The sequence below is a fragment of the Taudactylus pleione genome, unplaced genomic scaffold, assembly GCF_031769625.1.
Source record: "Taudactylus pleione unplaced genomic scaffold, aTauple2 ptg000054l, whole genome shotgun sequence".
Taxonomy (NCBI): domain Eukaryota; kingdom Metazoa; phylum Chordata; class Amphibia; order Anura; family Myobatrachidae; genus Taudactylus; species Taudactylus pleione.
Genome location: NW_028284456.1, coordinates 6,237,359 through 6,260,710, shown reverse-complemented (window position 1 = coordinate 6,260,710; position 23,352 = coordinate 6,237,359). Strand labels below are relative to the sequence as shown.

At 45.1% G+C, this 23,352-nt stretch overlaps 1 protein-coding gene and 1 pseudogene across 1 annotated transcript; both read right to left on the bottom strand.

The window, feature by feature from the left end:
- LOC148535219 (putative tyrosine carboxypeptidase MATCAP2) overlaps positions 1-23,352 on the bottom strand; it is a 537,393-nt pseudogene that overhangs the window by 506,250 nt on the left and 7,791 nt on the right.
- LOC148535220 (putative tyrosine carboxypeptidase MATCAP2) lies at positions 4,231-23,196 on the bottom strand. The gene is made up of 4 exons (XM_088464400.1): positions 23,037-23,196; positions 19,861-20,073; positions 12,467-12,564; positions 4,231-4,392 (listed from the first exon to the last, which is right to left on the bottom strand). Exons 1-4 carry the CDS (start codon positions 23,194-23,196, stop codon positions 4,231-4,233), a joined length of 633 nt encoding a protein of 210 aa, XP_088320526.1.

The window sequence follows — 23,352 nt, the reverse complement described above, 5'->3', positions numbered from 1 at the left end:
TGGCTGACACCTTATCACTTTTCATTCTTCACTTTTCACTTCTCCTAACACTGCTTAGTAAATAGACCCCTTAATGTCCAATTGACTGTGTCAGATAAGAAAAGTAGTGGTGTGCATGTACTAAGGGGTTATATGGTATAGTTATCACACTAGCGCAACATCCGCTTTGGTATTTTTATAAGTGGCTTTTTGTAAGCTTAGAGCTAACACAGGCACTTTGGACATTGCTGCTGATATTTAATACAGAAATATTATTTTTATATGATTATTTACACTAGTGCCTGATTTTCTCTTTTTTTTGATCAGTGCCACATAAAAATAAATGGAAAGGTGCATTAATGTTCAAAAGATAATACCACATTATTATAAAATATTTAATGGAATTTAAGAATGGATGTCTAAAACCAGCAAATAAGTAAATAAATATATGGGAAGGATTAAGCTGGGATCTGTTTCAAGTTGATAACACATAAATTATCAAAAAAACTTTTAAAATCACTTAAGGTTATAGCTAGAGAAACCATTTGAGTTCAAAGACTGTATTTAAACTTTGAGGAGAGAGAATTTTTAACACATAGATCAATTTAATTTCTCTTTTGGACAATTTGGATTCTACATTTTTCTGTCTCCAATCACCCTGGAAATTTTCTATATCAAAAAAGTTCTTAATCTCATTGGTGGAGCAATGGTGATGTTTTTTAAAATGATCTGGTATGGAGTGTTACAGTTCCTTTTTTATATTTCTGATATGTTCACTTAATCTCATCCTTAGTGCTCTCAAAGTTTTCCACTCGTATTTCAAACCACAGGTACATTCTATTATAAATAAAACGCATTTGTGGAGTGGCAAGTAAAATCTTGATTTATTTTGTACTTTGAACTATTATTCTCAAATTCCGTGATTTTATTAGTACTGCTTTTTGCAGTTCTACAGGCAATACAAGTACCACATCTACAGTATGAAACCCTTTCGTCTGTATATGGTTTTTCTCTTTCCCATCCAGTGAACTTTTTACTAGATAACGTTTGCATTTTGGGGCTCTTCTATAGATAAATGAAGGGGCAGAAGGAAGTCTTCAATATGGGGTAACATTTCAATATGTCCCAGTATTTTTTGATTTTTTTTTCAATTTCCTTATGTGTGTGATTATATTTTTTTGAATTAGGTACCAGTAGGTTGTCCCTACTCATACAGGTCACTGTGTCTTCTGCTACTTTTAAAATTACTGGCTTATATCCATTACTGAGAAAGTTCTGTTTCATGGTTTTTGTAATTGTTCAATATATACAGTACTTGTTCTTCTGTGCAGTTTCTGCGTATTCACAGGAATTGACTTTTCATAATACCTTCAAGCCATTTTCTGCAATGTTCACTGTTAATGTTGAGATAAGTATTTGAATCAGTTGGTTTACTGAATCAGTGGGTTCCCTTAGTTTGAATCCTGCCTTCCTTGATGTATACTTCCAAATCTAAAAATTGTATGGATTCCTTGCTGTGATTAAAAATAAGTTTAATATATAAGTTTAATATTTTTCTAATTTCCATTAAGATGAATAAACTTTATAAAGTGTCTTCTGTGTCTTTCCATAAAAAAATTATGTTATCGATGTATATATGCAAGAGTAGTAAACCCATTCTACATGATGGACCTATGGTTTGCTCTACCCAATAGGCCATAAATTAATTAGCGTAGCTTGTGGCAAACTTGGTACGCATGGCAGTTCCATTTTTTTCCCAGTTAAAATAAAAATAATAATTTTTTAAAATAAAATCGATTCCTTCAATAATAAAATCTTTAAGATCGTCCTTTATATCTGTTTGGAGAAAAGTGCAAGACAGCCTCTTTTCCATGTTCATGGTTGATGATGGTATAAAGGGAACTTACATCTGCAGTTACTAAAAACATATCCTCATCCCATGTTAATTCTTTCAGTTTATTTAAAATGTCCATAGTATCCCTTAGGTAAGTGGCATTTTTATTTCTTTATTTGCTGGTTTAGCATCCATACTTAAATTCCATTAATTTATTTATTTACTGTTTCTAAACATCCATTCTTAATCCCCATTAATTATTTTATAATAACGTGTTATTTATCTTTTGAACATTTTTGCACCTTTCTATTTATTTTTATGTTGCACTGATCGAAAAATTAACAAATGTGGCAACTATATCTTTAAATAAATCTCCATTGACAACAAACAAATTATTGGCCTGGCCACTTCTGGTTTAACACATGGGAGGTAAGGCTTAATTTCTGGCTGGTGGAAGCTACCCACACCAGGCCATGGCACTTGGCAAAGTGGGGAATAACCACTATTGGCACTGCCACTTCCGGTACCAGTTCGCGGGACGAGGATGAGACAAGAGCGACTTCCGTCCGTGGACCACCTGATGTTTGGCAGAACGGCCGGTGGAGGTTGGCAATTGTAAGGGGCCAGAATAGGAATCATCTAATCAGGTCCAGAGTTATTGAGGGACCCTTTAGGATGGAAACCGGAAGTCACAGAGGATTCCACTTCCAGTTTTTTAACGCGAACTATTTTTTGATGTTTAAATATTTTTTTTACTTGATTGTTGACTTTTCTGACTTGATATATTCTCCAAGGAGCCATCTATATATCTCAGTATGGCATCTCTATATCTCAGTATAAGCACAACCAGTATTTTATGCAGAAAGTTACTCAGAGGCTCACTTCCTGTGTTTAACAGGAAGTACCTCCCACTTAAGGTATTTAAAGAGATTCAGGACACATACCCAGCAGTGGTAAGCAGATCAGTGATCCAGGAACTGTTAAGCATTGGAACCCTATGTATTTTGACCCCTTAGGACTTTCCGGAATTCTAGGGTACCGGTAACCTAGGGGTTCATGTCTGTCACCTCTTTTGTCTTAATTCTCATTTCCTTGTTGTAGGGAAATTATATATGTATTTACTGTTTTATCAGCTTTTTATTGCAAAATCACTTGCAGAAGGGTAATTCTATGTTATTTGTTTCTCTTGTTGGAATAAATGCTATTTATACTCATCAACGCCATACAGTTATTTGAATATTATTAAGGAACTTTCCTAGCGCTAGTGTGATTATCCAACTCAACACACTAGTTACAGTATCTCTCTTTGTCCCTTTGGTAATAGGACTAGGGTAATCACCAGCCGCAAGGGAAGGGTAGTGCCCAAAAGTGTCCATACACCTTTACCTTATGGACTATCAGGCGGATTGAGAGATGTGCGCAATACCGATATATACTGTACACAGTTGACTGATTAACGGTAAACTGTGCATGTGTCTAAATCACCACTGCGCATGCATTGAGGTACATTATGGAAGTTGCTCGCAGCTACTTTTTACTTGCAATGTGATTAACAGACAGGGAGTGTTTGGGGGAGGTAACGGGGAGTGGCAGCAAAAATTGCAGGCGTGTCATTACCATGTTCAGGGCTTGTCCAATAAAAATTACTCTGGTGTATCAGTTCATTCTGTGCAGCCATATAGTTATTAAGAAGACTGATAATCAAATCATCTGGGATGGATGCTGCATTTTTGTACACAGATACTTAGATTTGCAAAGGAACAGGTGGGAGTCTCCACACAATCCTCGGGGTCTGTGACATTTGTATACATCACACAGTAGCTGTGTATGGAATCATAGCTGTGGTGGCATTAGTGTACATCTCTGACTCAGGTCTAATGTGAGGTAGCGAGTTCCATATAGTGCAGGTTAGAATGTGGGATAACACATACAAGGATCATCATAGATACTAGTAGGACATGTGCAACTGGATCTAAGCTGTATAAGAAGACAATGAATAACTGAAAATTGCCATACACAGCATCTACATGGGTGATTATCACAGCATGTAATGCACATCAGCATTTTACCAGTCCCTGAATGGCCCCTATGCCTTGCTGTACACCAGTCATCAAAATCAATATCTTGCCCACACTATTTCTACACTGTGATTACTGACCATGACATAGGAATTCAATGTAAAGTTAACTTACATCAGTTTACAAAAATTATAAAGGAACAAACTCTGCATTTCTGTTGTGTATATGAATAATATAATAATTTATTGGCAAGATATTGATTACCAAATGTTGGGAAAAAAACAAATATGTCCAAATTCTCCTGGTCTGTGTCACATCACTGGGATCCTGTAGATTTGGATTGGGACCCCTGGGGTTAGCTGTTAGTAGGAGAGTAGACAATCAGTGACAGTGGTGTGGTCATATGATCAGCTTCCTCAGCATCTTGTCCGTCAGGCCATTCACTTCCATGATGTGCTCCAGATGTTTCATGTACCGTCCTTGGTCTTTGAGGAACAGAGGAATTTTGGAAGTGTGAAAGACGGCAAATCGCTTCAGCTGAGTTATATCCTCATAAGACACCTTGGAGAAGAATCACAATATTGTAGTTAGTTAAATGTACAGTAAGACTTCATATAAAGGGACTAGAAAGTAATCTCCTACTTTGGCATTTTTCACATTTTAGTTTCTTACATCATGAAATTAAAATTAATTTACTCTGTGATTCTTATCACCAACCACCAAAAAAACTAATGTAAAAACTGTCCTCTAAAACACTTTCTTAATTGCAAATGAGACAAACATGTAAATATTCACCCTCTATAAGTACTTGGTGCCAGCGCTTTTATCTGTAATTACAGATGTTAGTCTATATGGACCTGCTTTGCACAAGGTGGTAAAAATGGGATTTTGGTACCTACCGGTAAATCCTTTTCTCTGCTTCCACAGGGGACACTGGAGGTGCTTATGCTGGGTATAGAGGCGTGGATAATTGGAGCCGGCACTTTAAATAATTTAGAAGTGTGAAGCTCCTCCCCCTCTATGCCCCATCAGCCCCCAGTTTAGAAAATGGAGACCGAGAGGAGATGGAGAACAAACGGAGTAAAAGGGAGAGAAGACACAATCAAAACATACAACATATGTAACAAACCAAAGAGGCAGGCTAAGAGTGCAGAGGTGGGCGTCCAGTGTCCCCTGTGGAATCAGAGAAAAGGATTTACCGGTAGGTACCAAAATCCCATTTTCTCTTTCATCCACTAGGGGACACTGGAGGTGCTTACGCTGGGGACGTTCCAAAGTTTTCCCCACGGGCGGGAGCGCTCTGCGGCACCTGCAGAACAAGATGTCCAAAACGGGATGCCAAAATAGCAAACATATCAAATTTGTAAAACTTGACAAACATGTGAACTGAAGACCAAGTGGCCGCATGGCACAATTGAGATGTGGAGGCTCCTCTAACGGTCGCCCAGGACGCACCCACTGAACATGTGGAATGAGCCGAAATGGACGAAGGAGGCCGGCGGTCGGCACCTACATAAGCCTGATATTCAGCCGGATCCAACGTGCTTAGACGCTGGCCAACCCCTCCGAACCGCATCCTAGAGGACAAAAAGTGACTCAGACTTACGGAGGGAAGCAGTCCTGTCAACAAAGATGCAGAGAGCTCTAACCACATCCAAGGTAGAAGAACCACCAGAGTCCTCCACCAAAGACGGTACTACAATAGGCTGATTAATATGAAAAGCCGACACTACCTTGGGAAGGAAGGCGGCTACCATCCGGAGTTCCGCCCTATCAGCATGAAACACAAGGTAAGGTGGCTTATAGGAGAGAGCACTCAATTCTGAAACTCTACGAGCCGAAGCTAGAGCCAGGAGGTGGACCGTTTTCCAAGACAAATACTTAATATCAGCCTCTTCCAAAGGTTGAAACATGGACGACTGAAGAAACAAAAGCACTAAGTTCAAGTCCCAGGGAGCTATCCGAGGTACAAAAGGAGGCTGCACATGCAAGACCCCCTGAAGAAACGTCTGCACCTCAGGAATGAGGGCAAATTTCCGTCAAAAGAAAATGGAAAGGGCAGAAACCTGCACTTTTAAAGTTCCAAGACGAAGGCCAGAATCCAGACCAGTCTGAAGAAAAAGCAGAAACCGGGACAACCGAAAAGTCCTAGATGGAAGATCCCGACTGGAACACCACGAGATATAAGAACACCAGATGCGATGATAATGCGCAGCCGAAACTGGCTTCCTGGCGCGTAGCATGGTGTGAATGACAGAGTCTGGGATTCCTCTGCGTCTTAGGATAGTGGTTTCAAGAGCCTCCCCGTTAAACGCAGTTGCGCTAGGGTGGGGTGTATGAAAGGATCCTGCTGTAGCAGATCCGGGCACAGAGGAAGGGGCCACGGATCGTCTGCCAATAGGGACTGAAGGTCTGCGAACCAACTTTTCCGAGGCCAGTTCGGAGCCACGAGAATGACAGAGGCTGACTCGTGTTTTATTCTTTTTAGTAGTCGAGGAAGAAAAGGAATCGGAGGAAAGAGGTAAACTAAGTCATAGTCAGAGCGTCTATTGCCACCGCCTGCGGATCTCGAGTTCTTGACACGTATACCGGGAGCTGACGATTCAATCGTGACGCCATTAGGTCCACCTGAGGACATCCCCATCGACGTATCAGCGCGTTGAACACGTCTGGATGAAGCTTCCATTCCCCTGGATGGATATCCTGGCGGCTTAGGTAATGTGCTTCCCAGTTGTCCACACCCGGGATGAAGATGAATACCGCCGACAGGATTACTGACTGGCTCTCGGCCCACCTGAGGACCTGAGTTACTTCTCGCATGGCCATGCGACTCCGAGTCCCACCTTGGCGGTTGATGTACGCGACGGCCGTTGCGTTGTCGGACTGAACTCTTACCGGACGAGTCCTTAGAAACTCTGTTGCTTCTATCAGAGCATTGTAAATTGCTCTGAGTTCCAACACATTTATGGGCCACTTTTGTTCTAGAGGGGACCATTGACCCTGAAAGTGATAATCGAGGACTACTGCTTCCCATCCTTGAAGGCTGGCATCCGTTGTTACGATGATCCAGTCTCACACGCCGAATCTCCGGCCCGCTAAAACATTGTTGGATTGTGTCCACCAGAGAAGGGCCACTCTGGTAGCTGGGCTCAGACGGATCTGTCGATGTAGAAGCAGATGAGACCCTGACCCCTGTGTAGGTAGGTCCAGCTGAAACACCCTGGAGTGGAACCAGCCGAACTGTAGTGCCTCGAAAGCAGCTACCATCTTCCCCAGGAGATGCAGACAAAGAAGGAGGGACACCTTCTTTGGTCTGAGGACCAGCTAAACTAACAACCTGATATCCCGGGCTTTGTCTAGTGGAAGAAAGATCCTCTGTGATGCCGTATCTAAGATCATGCCCAGGAGCTTCTGGGACGGATCTTCTGGGATGGATTGAGATTTGATTTCTTGAAGTTGATTATCCAACCGTGTTGGGTTAGAGTCTGATATGTCAGTAAGGCATGACTTGTAAGAAGAGATACCGATTGCGCTTTGAGTAACAGGTCATCCAAATAAGAGAATATGTTCACTCCTGATGACCAAAGGAGAGCAATCATGACTGACATGAGTTTGGTGAAGATGCGGGGAGCCAAGGATAACCTGAACAGCAATGCCCGAAACTGATAATGATCCTTCAATATGGCGAAACGCAGAAAGGCTTGGTGTGGTTCCCAGATGGGAACGTGGAGATAGGCATCCTTGATATCCAGGGATAATAGGAACTCTCCTGGTTCCAAGCTCGCAATAATGGACTGCAGAGACTCCATTTTGAACTGATACATCTTCAGATACAGGCTCAATGACTTGAGGTTCAAGATGGACCTGACCAATCCATCCGGTTTGGGTACTACAAACAGGTTTGAGTAGAACCCCATACCTCGTTGATGTTCTGGAACTGGAACTAGCACAGATGATACTACTAGAGACTAAATAGCCTCCTGTAGAACTCTGGCCTTGTCTGCAGGTATTGGCAGACTTGTAGTGAAGAACCAAGGTGGAGGGGGGGCCTCGAAGTCTATTCGGTACCCTGGGGAAATTAGTCTGCGGATACACGGGTCTGGAGACGTCTGGTTCCAAACATGTTGAAATCTTTGCAGGCGGGCACCCACTGTAGGTGGTCCCAGGTGGGACGGAAGACTGTCATGCCACCTGTTTTTCAGCCTGCTTAGGCTCCTGTCTGCGTGCAATCGTGTGTGGGCGGCCTTTACCTCTGCCGCCTCTTGCTTAGGAGGGAGCCCCTCTGGCTCTACCATGAAAGGAATGTGGGAATGTGGTGCACGAAAGGAATGAAACAAAGGCCCAGTATAAGCTTTTCTGGGAGCCGGTGTAGTAGACGGGAGGATGGAAGACTTACCCCCCGTGGCCTGGGATATTCATTTGTCTAATTCCGGGCCAAACAGCATATCGCCATTGAATGGTAAACCCTCCACAGCATGCTTGGATTCTGCGTCAGCTTGCCAAGCGCGCAGCCAGAGGGCTCTGCAGCACGAAATCGCCAAAGCAGATATGTGAGCACTAATCTGACTGATATCTTTAGAAGCTTCTCCCATGTAAACTGCAGACTCACGGATGTGTTCTGCTAGTAGACGTAACTCTGCTCTGGAAGTACCAGAGTCCAAACCTGTAATCAACTGGTCAGCCCAGCAAACCACTGCTTTGTTAATCCAAGCAGTAACAAGGGTGGGCCTAAGTTGAGCACCCGCTGCAGTATAAATAGATCTCAGCGTTGTCTCCAACTTACGATCCAACGGATCTTTTAGTACTGTAGCTCCCGGTACTGGGAGTGCTGTTTTCTTTGAGAGATGGGAGACAGATACATCTACTGGAGGAGGTGTTTCCCACTTCTCCATCATGGATGATGGAAAAGGGTAGATAGACGAAAACCGTCGCGGAATTTGGAACCGCTTATCCGGCTGTTTCCAGGCCACCGAGAGCTGTTGCTGAAGTTGCTGTGAGAACGGAAAAACCGCAGAGCTCTTAGGTTGTTCTTCAAATAATTCAAGCTCCTGTGGTGCAGGAATTATATCCTCAGGTAAATTCAGGGTCCTTCTGACCGCCAAAATTAGAGATTCCACCCCGGGAGAGGTGGACTTTAACTCCTGAGGGGTATCATCCTGTAAAGCTTCCTTCAATTCCCCTTCTTCGGTATCCTCCATAGCGTGAAATTCTTCGTCCGACTCCTCTGACTGGAGAACAGTCGTCAGAGTACGCTTTTGAGTTGGTATCTGGTAGGAAGTGGAGGGTGCAGATGCCGCTCTACCCATAACCTGAACCAAGGTGTCTAGAGACTTGGTTAGCACCGCCACCCAGGGAGGTGGAGACTTACGTGCCTCAGCTAACTCTGATCTAAGTCTGACATAATTCCTACCATGTCAGCGGCCCATGAGGGAGCAGGTGAGGCAGTAATAGCCATAGATGGATCTATTGCTATACAAGCATCACATAACGTGGACCCAGCGGCATGCGGCTTCGTTAGTTTGTTGTTACACTTTGAACAGACAAACATTTTCTGAGAAGCTTTAGTTCTGTTTGACATGGATATACAACAGTCACTCCACACAGAAGGACAGAGTATAGACAGAATAACAGAATAACCAAAAGGCTGGTTTGGGACACAGAGGAGGAGTACACCCCACTCCCTTCCCACAGATCAGAATCCCTGCTTACACCCCAGTGATACTCACAGCCTCTGTACCAGGGATGCAGTCAGGTCAGCCTTCTGTGTAATCCTTTGCCAAGGATCCTGTTAAAAACTGCACACTTCCTGTTTGAAGGAGAGATGCAGCATTAGTAATAATAAATAAACGGCAGCCACGCTGTTTTACACAGCCGCTTGCCGCTTAGAAGAGAGAGAGCCCGCGCTGCCTAAGTTCCGCCCCCTTTTATGCATCGAGGGTTTCAAAGATGGCTACGCGCGTGTTGTCAGCGCTACTCTTCCTAACCCAGCGCAGGCACTTCTTACTAAGTGCAGAGATAGCGCTGGGTAGCGGGGCGGGAGCCGGGGGACGTGCAGCGCTGATACTCACTGCGTGTCCTCGCTGAGGTCTCTCTCTGCAATCGGCTTCAGCACTTCTTCCTGTGCTGTGGCAATAAGGAGCTGTCAGTGCTTTTAATGTAAGCACTGTGCACTCCTTCCTGCTTCTAATAAGACAGGGTGACAAAGGGTACCTACAGTATGTAAAAAGATGTATAAAATAAAAAAAAACCTATAATAAATGTATTGCTGGATCACAGCAAATTGTGACCAGCTCCTAGGGCACATTTCCTAAACTGGGGGCTGATGGGGCATAGAGGGGGAGGAGCTTCACACTTCTAATTTATTTAAAGTGCAGGCTCCAATTATCCACAGACTTAGGTGGCCCCGAAAATGGCGGGTCCCTTTACTGATTTAAGAAGACAAGGACAAGGGAGTGTCAATATCGCTGACCTGTTAGCACCTGAATTTGGCTTACAGGGCTTCCTGGAAAGGAAACTCATCGCCAGGAGTTCCACCAGTGATGCCCGCACTTCCTAGGATGCGCCTGGCTGCCAGAGTCCTGGTCTCACTACAAATATGCAGGGTGCGAGGCCAGACCAGGGTGCATTATTGTTCTGCTGATGCTGGCTGCCTCCCATTGCTATCACCATGTACAGATAGAATGTCATTTGGTTCCTATAGGTTGGGTATTAGTGTTAGACAATTAAAATGTTGACACTCAGAATGGGGACAGTGGGTCAGATTCAGAGCAGGACGCTCTTTCAGAGCGCTCGCTCTGAATCAGTGCCCTCCCTCTGTTTTTTTAGAGCGGCCTCCTGGCCGCTCGCATAGCTATGGGTGACCACACACAGCTATAGCGAACGGCCAAAAAGATGGTCGCGATGGTCAAGACCATCGCGCCCATCGGGCTTGTGACGAGACCCTTGTGCGCATGCGCACTTGGCCAACATCGACCCGCTTGCGAGCGCTCGCGAGCGGGTCTGACTTAGGCCCAGTGTCAGGTCGAAACTGTAATGCTGACCTGTTAATAATGTGATTTTCACAGTGTCGTCTTTACAACTTAAAACGTGATGATAACGCGTCATGTTTGTCATGTACTAACATCTAAGAAATAATTAGCTGATTGACTTAAAAACTTTTTATTGTATATTTTGAATGTTTTAATTTGGGAAGAGCAGCTACAAGCATAACAATGGCAGCACTAACATAGCTTCTCCAACAGTAAACCAGTAAACATAGAGTCTTTCATGTATAACGTTATCATCACACTATGGGGCCTGATTCAGCAAGGAAAGCACAGGAGAGAACGCACGCACTTGGCCGTTGTTTTTGCCCTGCGCATGCGTATGCATCACACTGCGCGTGCGCGAACTTGCCAGTGCGAGTAGATTATGGTACGCACACTACACACAGTGTGTACGCAGACCGTTCCGAAAATGATTGAAAGGAAGTCCTGTTTGTGGGTGGTGACGGGGGGTGGTCAGGCGAACGCAAGCGTTATAACGCCGTTATAGGGGCGTGCATGATTAAGGCAGTGCGGCGGCATACACAGCCATACCGTAAGCTGTACACAGGAAGCGGCCAAAGTCCTGTGGCAGGTCAAGTCAACCACTATTATGCTAATGAGTCTGATGGTTCTCGATGTTACCGATGTTTACGCTATCTTGCGTGCTGATCAGGCTCTGAGTAAAGGGAGATGGGCAGCTTAATATGGGGCTGGGCGTCTGCATCTTGTGCTGCAGTCTCCGTGCGTATGCACTGATTAGCATATTCTCGCAGCGGATGGGTGCATGCGTCTGCTTGCATATGTTCATTGCTGAATCAGGCCCAATATCCTATAGGCATCTCCTTCTACATTAAGACATGGAGTTCCATACTGCAGCCTGTTACTGGGCAGCTCCTGTCCAATACGATGTGGTCAGACAATACTGCTCCCTCTATACAGTATCAGGGACAGACATCCTATAAAAATTCCTTCCTACCTCGTTACAGCAATGGTGCATTGTGTTACTCTTGGCCTAATTCACAGATGTATGCAAAACCATTGGTTTCCATACATCTTCGATGGTGTGAGATCTGCGTATGCAGATGCTGCACTGACATGTGCAGGTCTCATTCTGCAAGATCACTCACAGTGCCCTGTGCACAACAGCCTGTAGTCATTGGGGGTAGCAGGCTTTGGTTGTTTTGGGGTAGCGACAGGCAGAACTGCAGAAAATAGGGGAGTGTCGCCCCCATTTTCTGCGTGTGCTGAAGCCAGTGGCTGCGTCCTTGGACATAGCTTCACTGGCTTCAACAGCGTGAATTCCCCAATCATCCTGAGGAACCACAGGGTTATTCAGATGACCGATGTTCATGCAGATGATCTGTTGCTGCGTCTTCAGATGTAGCAGCGGGTCAGAAAATCCAGCAGGAGGCATCTACACAGGATGCCTCCTGCAGCATTATCATATTATCACACAGTGTACACATGTCTTTGCACATAGCGGCTGTGTGATTAGCATACATTTCAGAATCTGGCCGTCTGTGAGCAGTGTACAAATATAAATTATACACAATGACTGTGTCACTTTCCTATTATTTCATTACTGAAAGACATACTGATATAATATATACCTTGCCCATGCATGTTAGCAGGCAGAAATCTATGGTGTCTCTGTGTCTTAGAAGATGTAGAATCCCATCCAGGTAAACTTGATCTTTATTAAAGCAACCTGTGAGGATAAAAATAAACATTAATATACAAATGACCCCAGCATTGACACTTTATATCTGTAGTAGGGGTGTGCACCGGACACTTTTCGTGTTTTGTGTTTTGGTTTTGGATCTGGATCTTTCTTCGTGTTTTGGATCTGGATTGGTTTTGCCAAAACCACCCTTCCGTGTTTTGGGTTCTGGGTTTTGTGTTTTGGATCTGGATTTTTTCTTAAAAAATAAAAAAAAAACGCTAAAATCACATAAATGGGCCTTTTTTTGTTCCTACGCTATTAATAACCCCAATAACATTAATTTCCACTCATTTCCACTCTATTCTGAACACCTCACACCTCACAATATTGTTTTTAGGCCAAAAGGTTGTACCGAGGAAGCTGGATGACTATGCTAAGCGACACAAGGGGGCGGCACAAACACGTGGCCCATCTAGGAGTGGCACTGCAGTGGCAGACAGGAAGCCAATCAGCGTTATGGTGCCCATTTGCATGTAGCACGAACCCGGGAGATCCGTGCTACATGCATCTGTGTGATTGGCACAGAGCAATGACAGGTCCGTGAGACCCGTCTGTGCTGCTGTGGTAAAAAAAAAAAAAAAAACCTGTGTAAAAAAAGAAAAAAATGGCGTGCACCCCCCCAAAAAAGAGCAACCAGCCCCGGGCATTAGTAACCCAGTGCTGGGTGTGCTTAAATACAGGGGACAAACGACGTAGGGGTCCCCTGTACTTAAGCACAACCAGCACCGGGCTAGTCAGAACCAGCGCTGGTTGCCAAAATACGGGGGACAAACGACGTAGGGGTCCCCTGTATTCTGCGCAACCAGCTCTGGGCTCTGATCCGGTCCTGGTTCTGGAAATATAGGGGACAAAAAATGAGTAGGGTTCCCCTGTATGTTCCAGAACCAGCACTGGACTTTTTCTAGCGGGGGGCTGATGCCACAGCCAGGGGAGCCCTTTCACCGGGCCCCCCAGCCGCAGCATCAACCCTGACCGCTAGTCAGCCCAGGCTGGGGATCCCTGGAGAGCTGGGGACCCCCCCAATAAAGGGGTCACCCTCTCCAGGGCACCCCAGGCCCAGGCTGATAGCCCGGGGCTATCCCCGCCACCCCTGGTGGCGGTGGGTGGCGGGTTGATTGTGTGGTGTGGTGTAAATAAAGAATATCAAACATTGTCTTTACAAGTAGAACTGCAAGTCCCAGCTAGCCTGCCCCGCATGCTGGTACTTGGAGAACCACAAGTACCAGCATGCAGGGCATTAAGGGCCCACTAGTACCTGTAGTTCACCTGTAAAAAAAATGTTTAAAAAAACACAGGACACACACACCGTGACAGTATAAGTTTATTAAACATACATACACACACACACATGTACACATACTCACCTATGTAACCTGTAGCATCGGTCCACTTGTCCGGTAAAGTATCCCTAGGGGACCTGTGAAAAAAAACATACTCACCATCTCCTATGCGAGGTTCTGTCCTCTTCGTTCCAAAGTAGGCATCCCCGGACTTGGCAAAAAAAAAAAACGAAAACGCGATCCACGAACTTAGTACCGTTCTATAGAACGGTACTTCCCGAATGAGAGCTTAGCGGCGGGGTATCACCATGGAAACCCCGCTGCTAAGCGTTCATTGGCTGAGAGAGGCCGTCTCTCAGCCAATGAACGGCTCCCTCCATTGTAGTCAATGGTGGGAACCGCAGGGTAAACTTTAATAACCTTGCGGCTCCCAGCATTGACTACAATGGAGGGAGCCGTTCATTGGCTGAGAGAGACGGGAGATGGCCTCTCTCAGCCAATGAACGCTTAGCAGCGGGGTTTCCATGGTGATACCCCGCCGCTAAGCTCTCATTCGGGAAGTACCGTTCTATAGAACGGTACTAAGTTCGTGGATCGCGTTTTCGTTTTTTTTTTTTTGCCAGGTCCGGGGATGCCTACTTTGGAACGAAGAGGACAGAACCTCGCATAGGAGATGGTGAGTATGTTTTTTTTCACAGGTCCCCTATGGATACTTTACCGGACAAGTGGACCGATGCTACAGGGTTACATAGGTGAGTATGTGTACATGTGTGTGTGTGTGTGTGTATGTATGTTTAATAAACTTATACTGTCACGGTGTGTGTGTCCTGTGTTTTTTTTAAACATTTTTTTACAGGTGAACTACAGGTACTAGTGGGCCCTTAATGCCCTGCATGCTGGTACTTGTGGTTCTCCAAGTACCAGCATGCGGGGCAGGCTTGCTGGGACTTGCAGTTCTACTTGTAAAGACAATGTTTGATATTCTTTATTTACACCACACCACACAATCAACCCGCCACCCACCGCCACCAGGGGTGGCGGGGATAGCCCCGGGCTATCAGCATGGGCCTGGGGAGCCCTGGAGAGGGTGACCCCTTTATTGGGGGGGTCCCCAGCTCTCCAGGGATCCCCGGCCTGGGCTGACTAGCGGTCAGGGCTGATGCTGCGGCTGGGGGGCCCGGTGAAAGGGCTCCCCTGGCTGTGGCATCAGCCCCCCGCTAGAAAAAGTCCAGTGCTGGTTCTGGAACATACAGGGGAACCCTACTCATTTTTTTCCCCTGTATTTCCAGAACCAGGACCGGATCAGAGCCCAGAGCTGGTTGCGCAGAATACGGGGGACCCCTACGTCGTTTGTCCCCCGTATTTTGGCAACCAGCTCTGGTTCTGACTAGCCCGGTGCTGGTTGTGTTTAAGTACAGGGGACCCCTATGTCGTTTGTCCCCTGTATTTAAGCACACCCAGCACTGGGTCACTAATGCCCGGGGCTGGTTGCTCTTTTTTTGGGGGGGGGCACGCCATTTTTTTCTCACGAGTCCGTGCTACATGCAAATGAGCACCATAATGCTGATTGGCTGAGAGCCGTGACAGACGGCTCTGTCAGCCAATCAGCACTTTGCCCATTAAAGGCAAAGGCATTTTTTTTTAAATGGCCGCTCGAGGCAAAACCTCGAGATCCGACAGCAGATCTCGAGGTTTTGCCTCGGGAGAGGGATCCGGGGCAGACAGGGAGATCCGAGCTTGGGCTCGGATCGCCCCGGATCCCCGAAGTTCGGGTGGGTTCGGTTCTCAGGGAACCGAACCCGCTCATCCCTAATCTGTAGCATAAAATCTCATTATAAAACCTGTTGCTGGGACTTGTAGATTTTGTCACAAGAGTTATTGGGCTAGATGTATAATTGATCGCTAAAAAAGTTGTATTTTTTTGCGTATAGTTCCCCACGAAACGGTTAATCCATGTCTAGAACTTCGCCGCAATGTATTATTATTTTAACAAATATTTACCGTTGTGGTGACAGGATGTCAACGCGATATGTGCGAGTATGTCCCACGCGCATGCGCACAGTTATATTTTCATGTCGACATGCGCAGTAGTGTAATATGTACTGGGAGCAGGTAGAGTGTAGTGTGGTGTGTGTTTGGGTAGTGTGTGCTGGGAGCATGTGCAGTGTAGTGTGTGTTGGGAGCGGGTGCAGTGTAGTGAAGGGTTTGCTGGGAGCGGAGAGTGTATTGAAGTGTGTAGTGTAGTGTAGTGTGTGCTGGGAGTAGGTGCATTGTAGTGTAGTGTGTGCTGGGAGTAGGTGCATTGTAGTGTAGTGTGTGCTGGGAGCGGGTGCAGTGTAGTGTAGGGTGTGCTGGGAGCGGAGAGTGTAGTGTAGTGTGTAGTAGTGTAGTGTGTGTTGGGAGTGGGTGCAGTGCTGTGTAGTGTGCTAGGAGCAGGGGTATTAAATTAGTACAAATTACACCTCAAAATGAACATTATGCAGAAAATATCGCGACCAAAATGAGGCGTTGTTTAATAAGTGCTATCTCCGATAATACATCCAACTGCCCGGAAGCCTCCACGTCTGACAATGGCAGAACGAAACACAGCGATATTCCAGCGGGATTTCATGCTTGCAATGACAACAAGGTTTTTTTTGCTAAAACTTTATTAATACATACACGATACGCTCCGTCATTGCAGTAAGCGCTGTTTAACGCGTTAAAACAATAATACATCTCCCCCATTATTCTTTATGCACAGAGGGAAAAACATAAATAGAAAATGTGCACGTGTGTTGCAGGGGGGAGGGAGCAACTCTGGGAAACATGCAAAGGTATAGTGAGTAAATATGGATAAGAAGAATGGCAACTCTCCTGCTACACATTACAGCAATAGTTCCTCACAGTTACAGCTCTGGTAGATGTAAGATATAATACAGTACATGTGTGTACCACTATGATAAGTCCAGCTGTAAGGATTTCTTATACAGAATTTATGGAATTGAACTGGAAAGTCAGGGAGCGGTTAGGAGCATTGTGCTATAGTGTGAGGTAAAACTAAAGAATACTAAAAGAAAAAGAATACAGACACAGTAGCAGAAAGTTCCGTATATGTACTTAGGCAGCACCTCCACATTAGTGACCATAGTACAAGCAAACATGGCTGCAATATACAAGCTGGTAGCATGTGATCCACAATAGGGACTATTATTCCATGCTATAAATTCCATATATCCAGCTACAACGTAATGAGTTAGGCGGAGCTTAATGACCTCTCCCATTCTATGACGTGTATTGTGCCATCAACCCTCTCTCAACCCTGTTATTTCTACCTCACCTTCACTTGTGACGGAAGTGAGGAAAGAAGAGCAGGTAAGTATGTGATTAGGATATACTAACTTGCACTGCTGATCGCAGATTCCCAAAGTTCGGGATTCTGCGCAGGTGCCAGACCCATTCTGCGCATGTGCAGAAAGGATCTGCGGGGCCGCACGTAAACTGGTGGCAGCTTGTCAGTGATTGACAGGCTGCTGCCATTTGTGGACGGGGAGGGGCAGCGATGGAGGCATGTCATCGCCGTTGCGGGGGAGGGATAAAGCCAGGATCTCCGTCGGCTGATGGAGATTTCCTGGCCTCTTCCTGTAAACTGCTTGGTCCGGCTGCGGTACCCCATGGGTCACCGCAGTCGGCCGATGCTACGCAGATTAACCAATGCTGTGTTGGAGAACACAGCTCGGATAAGTAATGCACAGTAGATGTGATGCCTCCTGCTTCATTACCATATCTGCAAGTATCGCAATTGCAAAGCTGCCTGTGTGCATAGATCATATCTATAGCCTGCGTGCAGCTTTGCAATTACAATCCTTATAGAATCAGGCCCTATGTCTGGATTAGGATTGTATTGGTGCATGGTGACAAGTGGTGTCGTTTAAAATCTATGATTTGGATACTCTGAGTTATATGAGGGTTACACATAACATTTTATTTTAAGTATTCACTTAGTTATTTTATCTTATATTATTTTTCCCTGGAGATCTATGGATTACCTTGGTCAAATACCTTTAATGAGGAGACTCAAAGCCTGATTCATCATGGATCGCTATTGCAAACGCAGCTGCGATTATGCACGGAGGTCTGCTGCAAAAATAAGCTAATGACTGCAATCACAAAGCCATTGCACAGCCAGCATAGAGATGCCCACTACCGCTATCTCTCATCCGTAATACCTTGCAGTCCTGTGTATACATTGGGAACGCCGAGTAACATCGGCCCCTCACACACAATTACAGCAGGTCTGACCTCCGCAGAAACTGCAAGTCTTGTTGCATGTAGTGAATACTCAAGCTGTGTATGCCGGCTCAGTGGCTAATATATGCACGCCCATGCAATGGCGTTCAAATAGACAGACACGTCTGCGTTTCTCTGGCCACTCCTCCATCACCACCCCCAAATGCTGACCTCTGCCATGGCTTTTATTTTGCTTGATTGATCCCAAAGTGATCGCAATGCTAACCCACGCACGTGTGCTGCGTATGCATGCGCAGTGTGCACCATCGATCTATCTGCGTACGCTGTGCAATAGCGATCCATGCTGAATCAGGCCCTCAGTGTTATAACACAAGGGATATCTTATCTTACTATGGGCTCTATTTACTACAGTCCGCATATTGAATGCTGATTGTAGTGTGATATTACCGAGTGAATTCGCATTGCGAATTCAGGCAATATCACAGGGATTTACTATAAATCCCTTGCAGGGACAGAGCTTGCGATAAAGCTCTGTCCCTGCGACTAAGAGCCCGCGCATGCGCCAACCGACCACTGCTACTACCCCCCCACCAACGCTAAGCCCCGCCCCCGGTGCTAAGCCCCGCCCCCCATGATCGGGGACCCCCGCGACCCCCTTCTCCCCCCCCCGCTACCCCCCCTCCCTTCATTACACTTACCTGCATCCTCCTGGCCTCCGGTGATTTTCTCCGGGCTTCCCGATCAGGTGATCTCCCATACTGCACTGGGGCCCGATCACCTGATGACCAGGCCCCAGTGCACTGTGGGAGACCAGCTGACCGGAGAGGAGCCATCACCGGAGGCCCGATCACCGGTCCCTGGATTCAGGTAAGTGGAAAAAAAAAATGTTTAATTTTTTTTTTCTTTTTTTTACAGTAATCAGCTTGCGGTCTGTTTAGACCACACAGCTGATTACTGGTACCGGCTCCCGCCTCTGCTCTCCCCGTTAGAGCAGAGTGGGAGCCCAGTAACCGGGGGAGACCCTGGATAACGCCACCTCCAGGTGGCGTTATTATCACAGGGCTTCCCCCGGTATTTTTTTACAATTTATTTTTAGTAACTTAGGTCGGATCACATTTCCCATTACAATTATGGGAAATGCGATCTGCTTTACTAAAAATAAGTGATACTTAGGGGATGGAGTAGAATTTTACTAATTCTACTCCAATTGCCCTATAATAACTACAGGTGATACTAAAATAATGTGAAAAGGGTGTGAAAACACCCTTTTTCACTTTATTTTAGTAAAAATAATGTTAATAAATAGAGCCCTATGACACCAGAAGAGGAGATATTTTATGGTTGCTCCTATCCAGGCTCCATTACTAGGATGATTAATGCTGGTTTGTATTTGTGCCCATTTATTAAAATGGCCCTGATGGAGCTACACCCTAAGATCCTTACAACGTGATGAATGGTTAAATATTTTAGGTTCTATGTAAACTTACACTACGTAAAATGATGGAGCACATTCCCTTCTACACTCATAGGGGTATATTTACTAAGCTGTGTTTTTTACATTTTTTTATCAAACCCTCAGATTATCAGTTGTTTTGTCTGTGGAATTCAAAAATGGAAATAATATTAAATGCAAAATCATCTGTTTTGCGCGAATCATATTATTGCCATGTTAAATCCTGCCGGCAAAACCAATGAAAATTGTCTGTTAGAAAATCCGCTGCTTGGTTACGTTACCAGACCATGTCTATGGAATAGAAAGTTTCTCAGTTACCTGGCTGGGATGTGTCAGAGCAGCCCCTCTTTGCTCGCATACAGTAATCCCACCTTGTGTTAGGGTCTTCCACAAACTGAGCCACATCCTGGAACAGCTCACAGAATGACATGCGGCTGGCTTGGTAGACTGTATAATAGAGCAGTGCAGCCAGGGGCGGATTGGGCCACTGGGACGCCGGGCTGTTTCCCGCTGGGCCGGCCACATTGTTCCCTTTAGGGGCTGCCACTCTTCATTCATCACCTAGGCCACTACAACTGGCCGGGCTGCCGCGATTGGAGCTATGTGCTCCGATCGGGCAGTGCACTAATGTAAACAAATAAAATGGCCGACGGGGGAGCTGCTGCTCATGCCCAGCAGCAGCTCCTCCCATAAGCCTTGCGGAGCCCTTCAGTTACTACAGACGGCTCCGCCTACTGCTCGTCAGTGGCCCGCCCCCTCTCCGGCTCCTTTCCTGGCCTGCAGTGCACGCACAAGACCCGGCGCGACCTGCTGCTGTCCTGCCAGTCTGCGAAAACCAGCTTGTGTAAGTTAGCCTGGCTCTGTATACATAGTATGGGCCAGTCCCTATAGTGGTCTGTGGACGCCCAGCCAGGCGACTCACCCTCCCCCGGGCCTCCACTCCCTGTCCAGCTGTGTGTGAATATACAGTCAGTGTATATATATATAACTCTATATATATCTATATATATATCTATATATATATCAGAAATTTAAATGTAAAAAGCAGCGCTAAATCTTAGAATCATTTATTTGGGTAATACCAAAAGCACATAAATCACATAAAATAACACTAAATAGCATTCAACCTATAATTGTTACTTGCAAGTATGACAATTTTGTAAAGAAAATTGACAATAAAAATAATAATAAAAAATAGTATAAAAAGGCACTATTTAAGATAAAAAGTAGACATGCATGTCAAAAAATTAATGTAGACTTAATGTCCTCAATATACACCTATAACAGGCAATGCAAAATAGACCGCACCAAATGTAAAGCACTGGAATGAGTTCCGTAATTGGGACTGGGTGAAACAGTCAGTCGAGAAAGGGAATCCAATATAAGACTGAGCACATAAATGTCCTCACCGCATGGACCCTCCTACATGGACAAATATTACCTCTGTAAGTCTCTGAGGCGTGGTCCAATAGTCGTAATGGCAGTGGTCTGAGAAGAAAAATGCTCAAAGTCACAAGTCAGTGTTCATGGTTCCTGATAGCAGGCTGAAGATCATGAATTTCTCAAATAAGGACTGAGTCCCAACAATAATGAGTTTCCAGATGAAGTGCAAATGCTGGTGCAGATGATGCCTGAGTCCTGGTGTAACACCAACGCGTTTCACTGCCTCTCTGGCAGCTTTTTCAAGGTGTCTGTGGTCTCTCAAATGTGCCTCTTAAATAGTGCCTCCCATTAAAATTAATTAATTTCCGCTGAGTGTAATTACATCACTCATACCCTTAAAATCTACAAAACATTGACATATTTTATTCTTAATACAAAATTACATTTGATATAAAACATATCTATATATCTATATATTTCACTGCAATTTGTGGCAATAAAATATCCTTATTCACTTAAAAATCTTATTACTAAATCTGATAGGAGCCTGTGCAAGCGATCAGTATAACTAAAGTGATCATACTGTATGTGCACGCTGGCAAACAATCTGCAAATGTAGCCCTAGCCTACAACAGGCAAACGTCATTCCAGAGCATGGTAAATCTGAAATCCTGGCAGCGTCCATAGAAACATATGGAGTCTGCTTCTCCTGTTGGAAATAGGGGGACTTTCTACTTAATATTTGTTGGTACCCACTGAAAACACCCGAAAATATTATTTGATAAGTAGGCTCCTATGTATTTTACATGATAATTGTGACTTTTGCTTTGTTAACAGCACTGTCCCGACATTTCCACTATAACAGTGGCTTGGTGATTTTATCTATAATATGTGACACCTCATTCCAGTATTAAATTCTGTACAAACTCTGTATTATACAAACATTTGGACGTCTTTTTTTCTTACTATGCATTATACCATTCAGCATCATTTAAACTGCTAAAACATCTCTAATGCAGCAAAGCCCTATCTTGTGTTTGTTTAAAAAAACCTAAAAAATAAAATTGGTAAAACACAAAAATAATATTGTGTGTGAGTGGTGATGGGAACACCTATCAGTGTTACTGGAGTGCTCGCAAGTCGCAAATCACAAGTGGTTTGCTACATATAGAAACCGTCATCATCATTATCTGTTACTTGCACCCACTGCTGGCCGCCTACAGGTGACACGGCTTTCCCTGGTGTATTACCATCTCTAGCTCTGAATCTGGTCACACTTCTGTGAATACTCCCTTAGTATACATGGTCTATGTTATGATAACCATGGGCCACCTCATTCCAGCTCTTTGTTCATAAGCAGTGGAGTAACTAGGGTATTTGGCGCACAGGGCAAGATGAAAAATGTAGTAGTGCCCCTCATGCAATGTCCCTAGTAGTAGTGCCCCTTATGCAGTGCCACAAGTAGTATTGCCCTTTATGAAGTGCCCCCAGTTGTAGTGCCCCTTACGCAGTGCCCCCAGTAGTAATGCCCTTTATGCAGTGCCCCCACTATTAGTTCCCCTTATGCAGTGCCCTCAGTAGTACCCCTTATACAGTGCCCCCAGTAGTGCCCCTTATACAGCTCCCCCAGTAGTGCCCCTTATGCTGTGCCCCCAGTAATGGCCCTTACACAGTGCCCCCAGTATTAATGCCTTTTACACATAAAACACACAGAACACAAAACAATACTTATTCCAATCCCCACTCCTGTGTCCACTGCCTTCCGCTCCTTGGTCATGCTCAGCACTATGGGAAAGACTTTATCTCCGTTCACCCACTGTGGGAGCCAAATTGCGGAGCTCATGAGTGAGCCCTAGCCTGGCGCCAGCCCTGGGTGCACTAGCCAATATAAGTCTGTCTGACTCTTATTGGGTGCTAAAACAATCACACCGCCAGCGGGTAGTACACTCACTGTCACAGAATGTACTACCCAGCGCCTCCAGCGGTGTATTTATTTTAGTGTATAGTGCCGCTGTCAGACCCGGTGGGGGGGGGAGTGGGGGCACACTGACCTAGACTTTTTCTGGGTTGGTACAAAAGAACGGTGAAAGTAAATCAGCAGAAGCCAGTACCTATTTCATGTCTGAGCATCCCTTCCAGCCAGTGTTCCTGTACAGCGGAAACATTAATGGTCATTGTTACTCGTCCATTCCTCACACTCATACAGGCCCGTGATAGAATATCACTTGTAAGGTCAACAGCGATCTGGAACATGGAGAAGGACACTGTCATCTTATGCGGCAGGAATAAAAGGCCGGTAGTAGAACAAACTTTTACACACAATATAAGTTATAAACTAAAAATTATTTATAATGTGTGGCCCTTACTGCATTACAGTAATTTAAAAAATTTGGAAGATAATGGACAATAATTAATAAAAATTATATG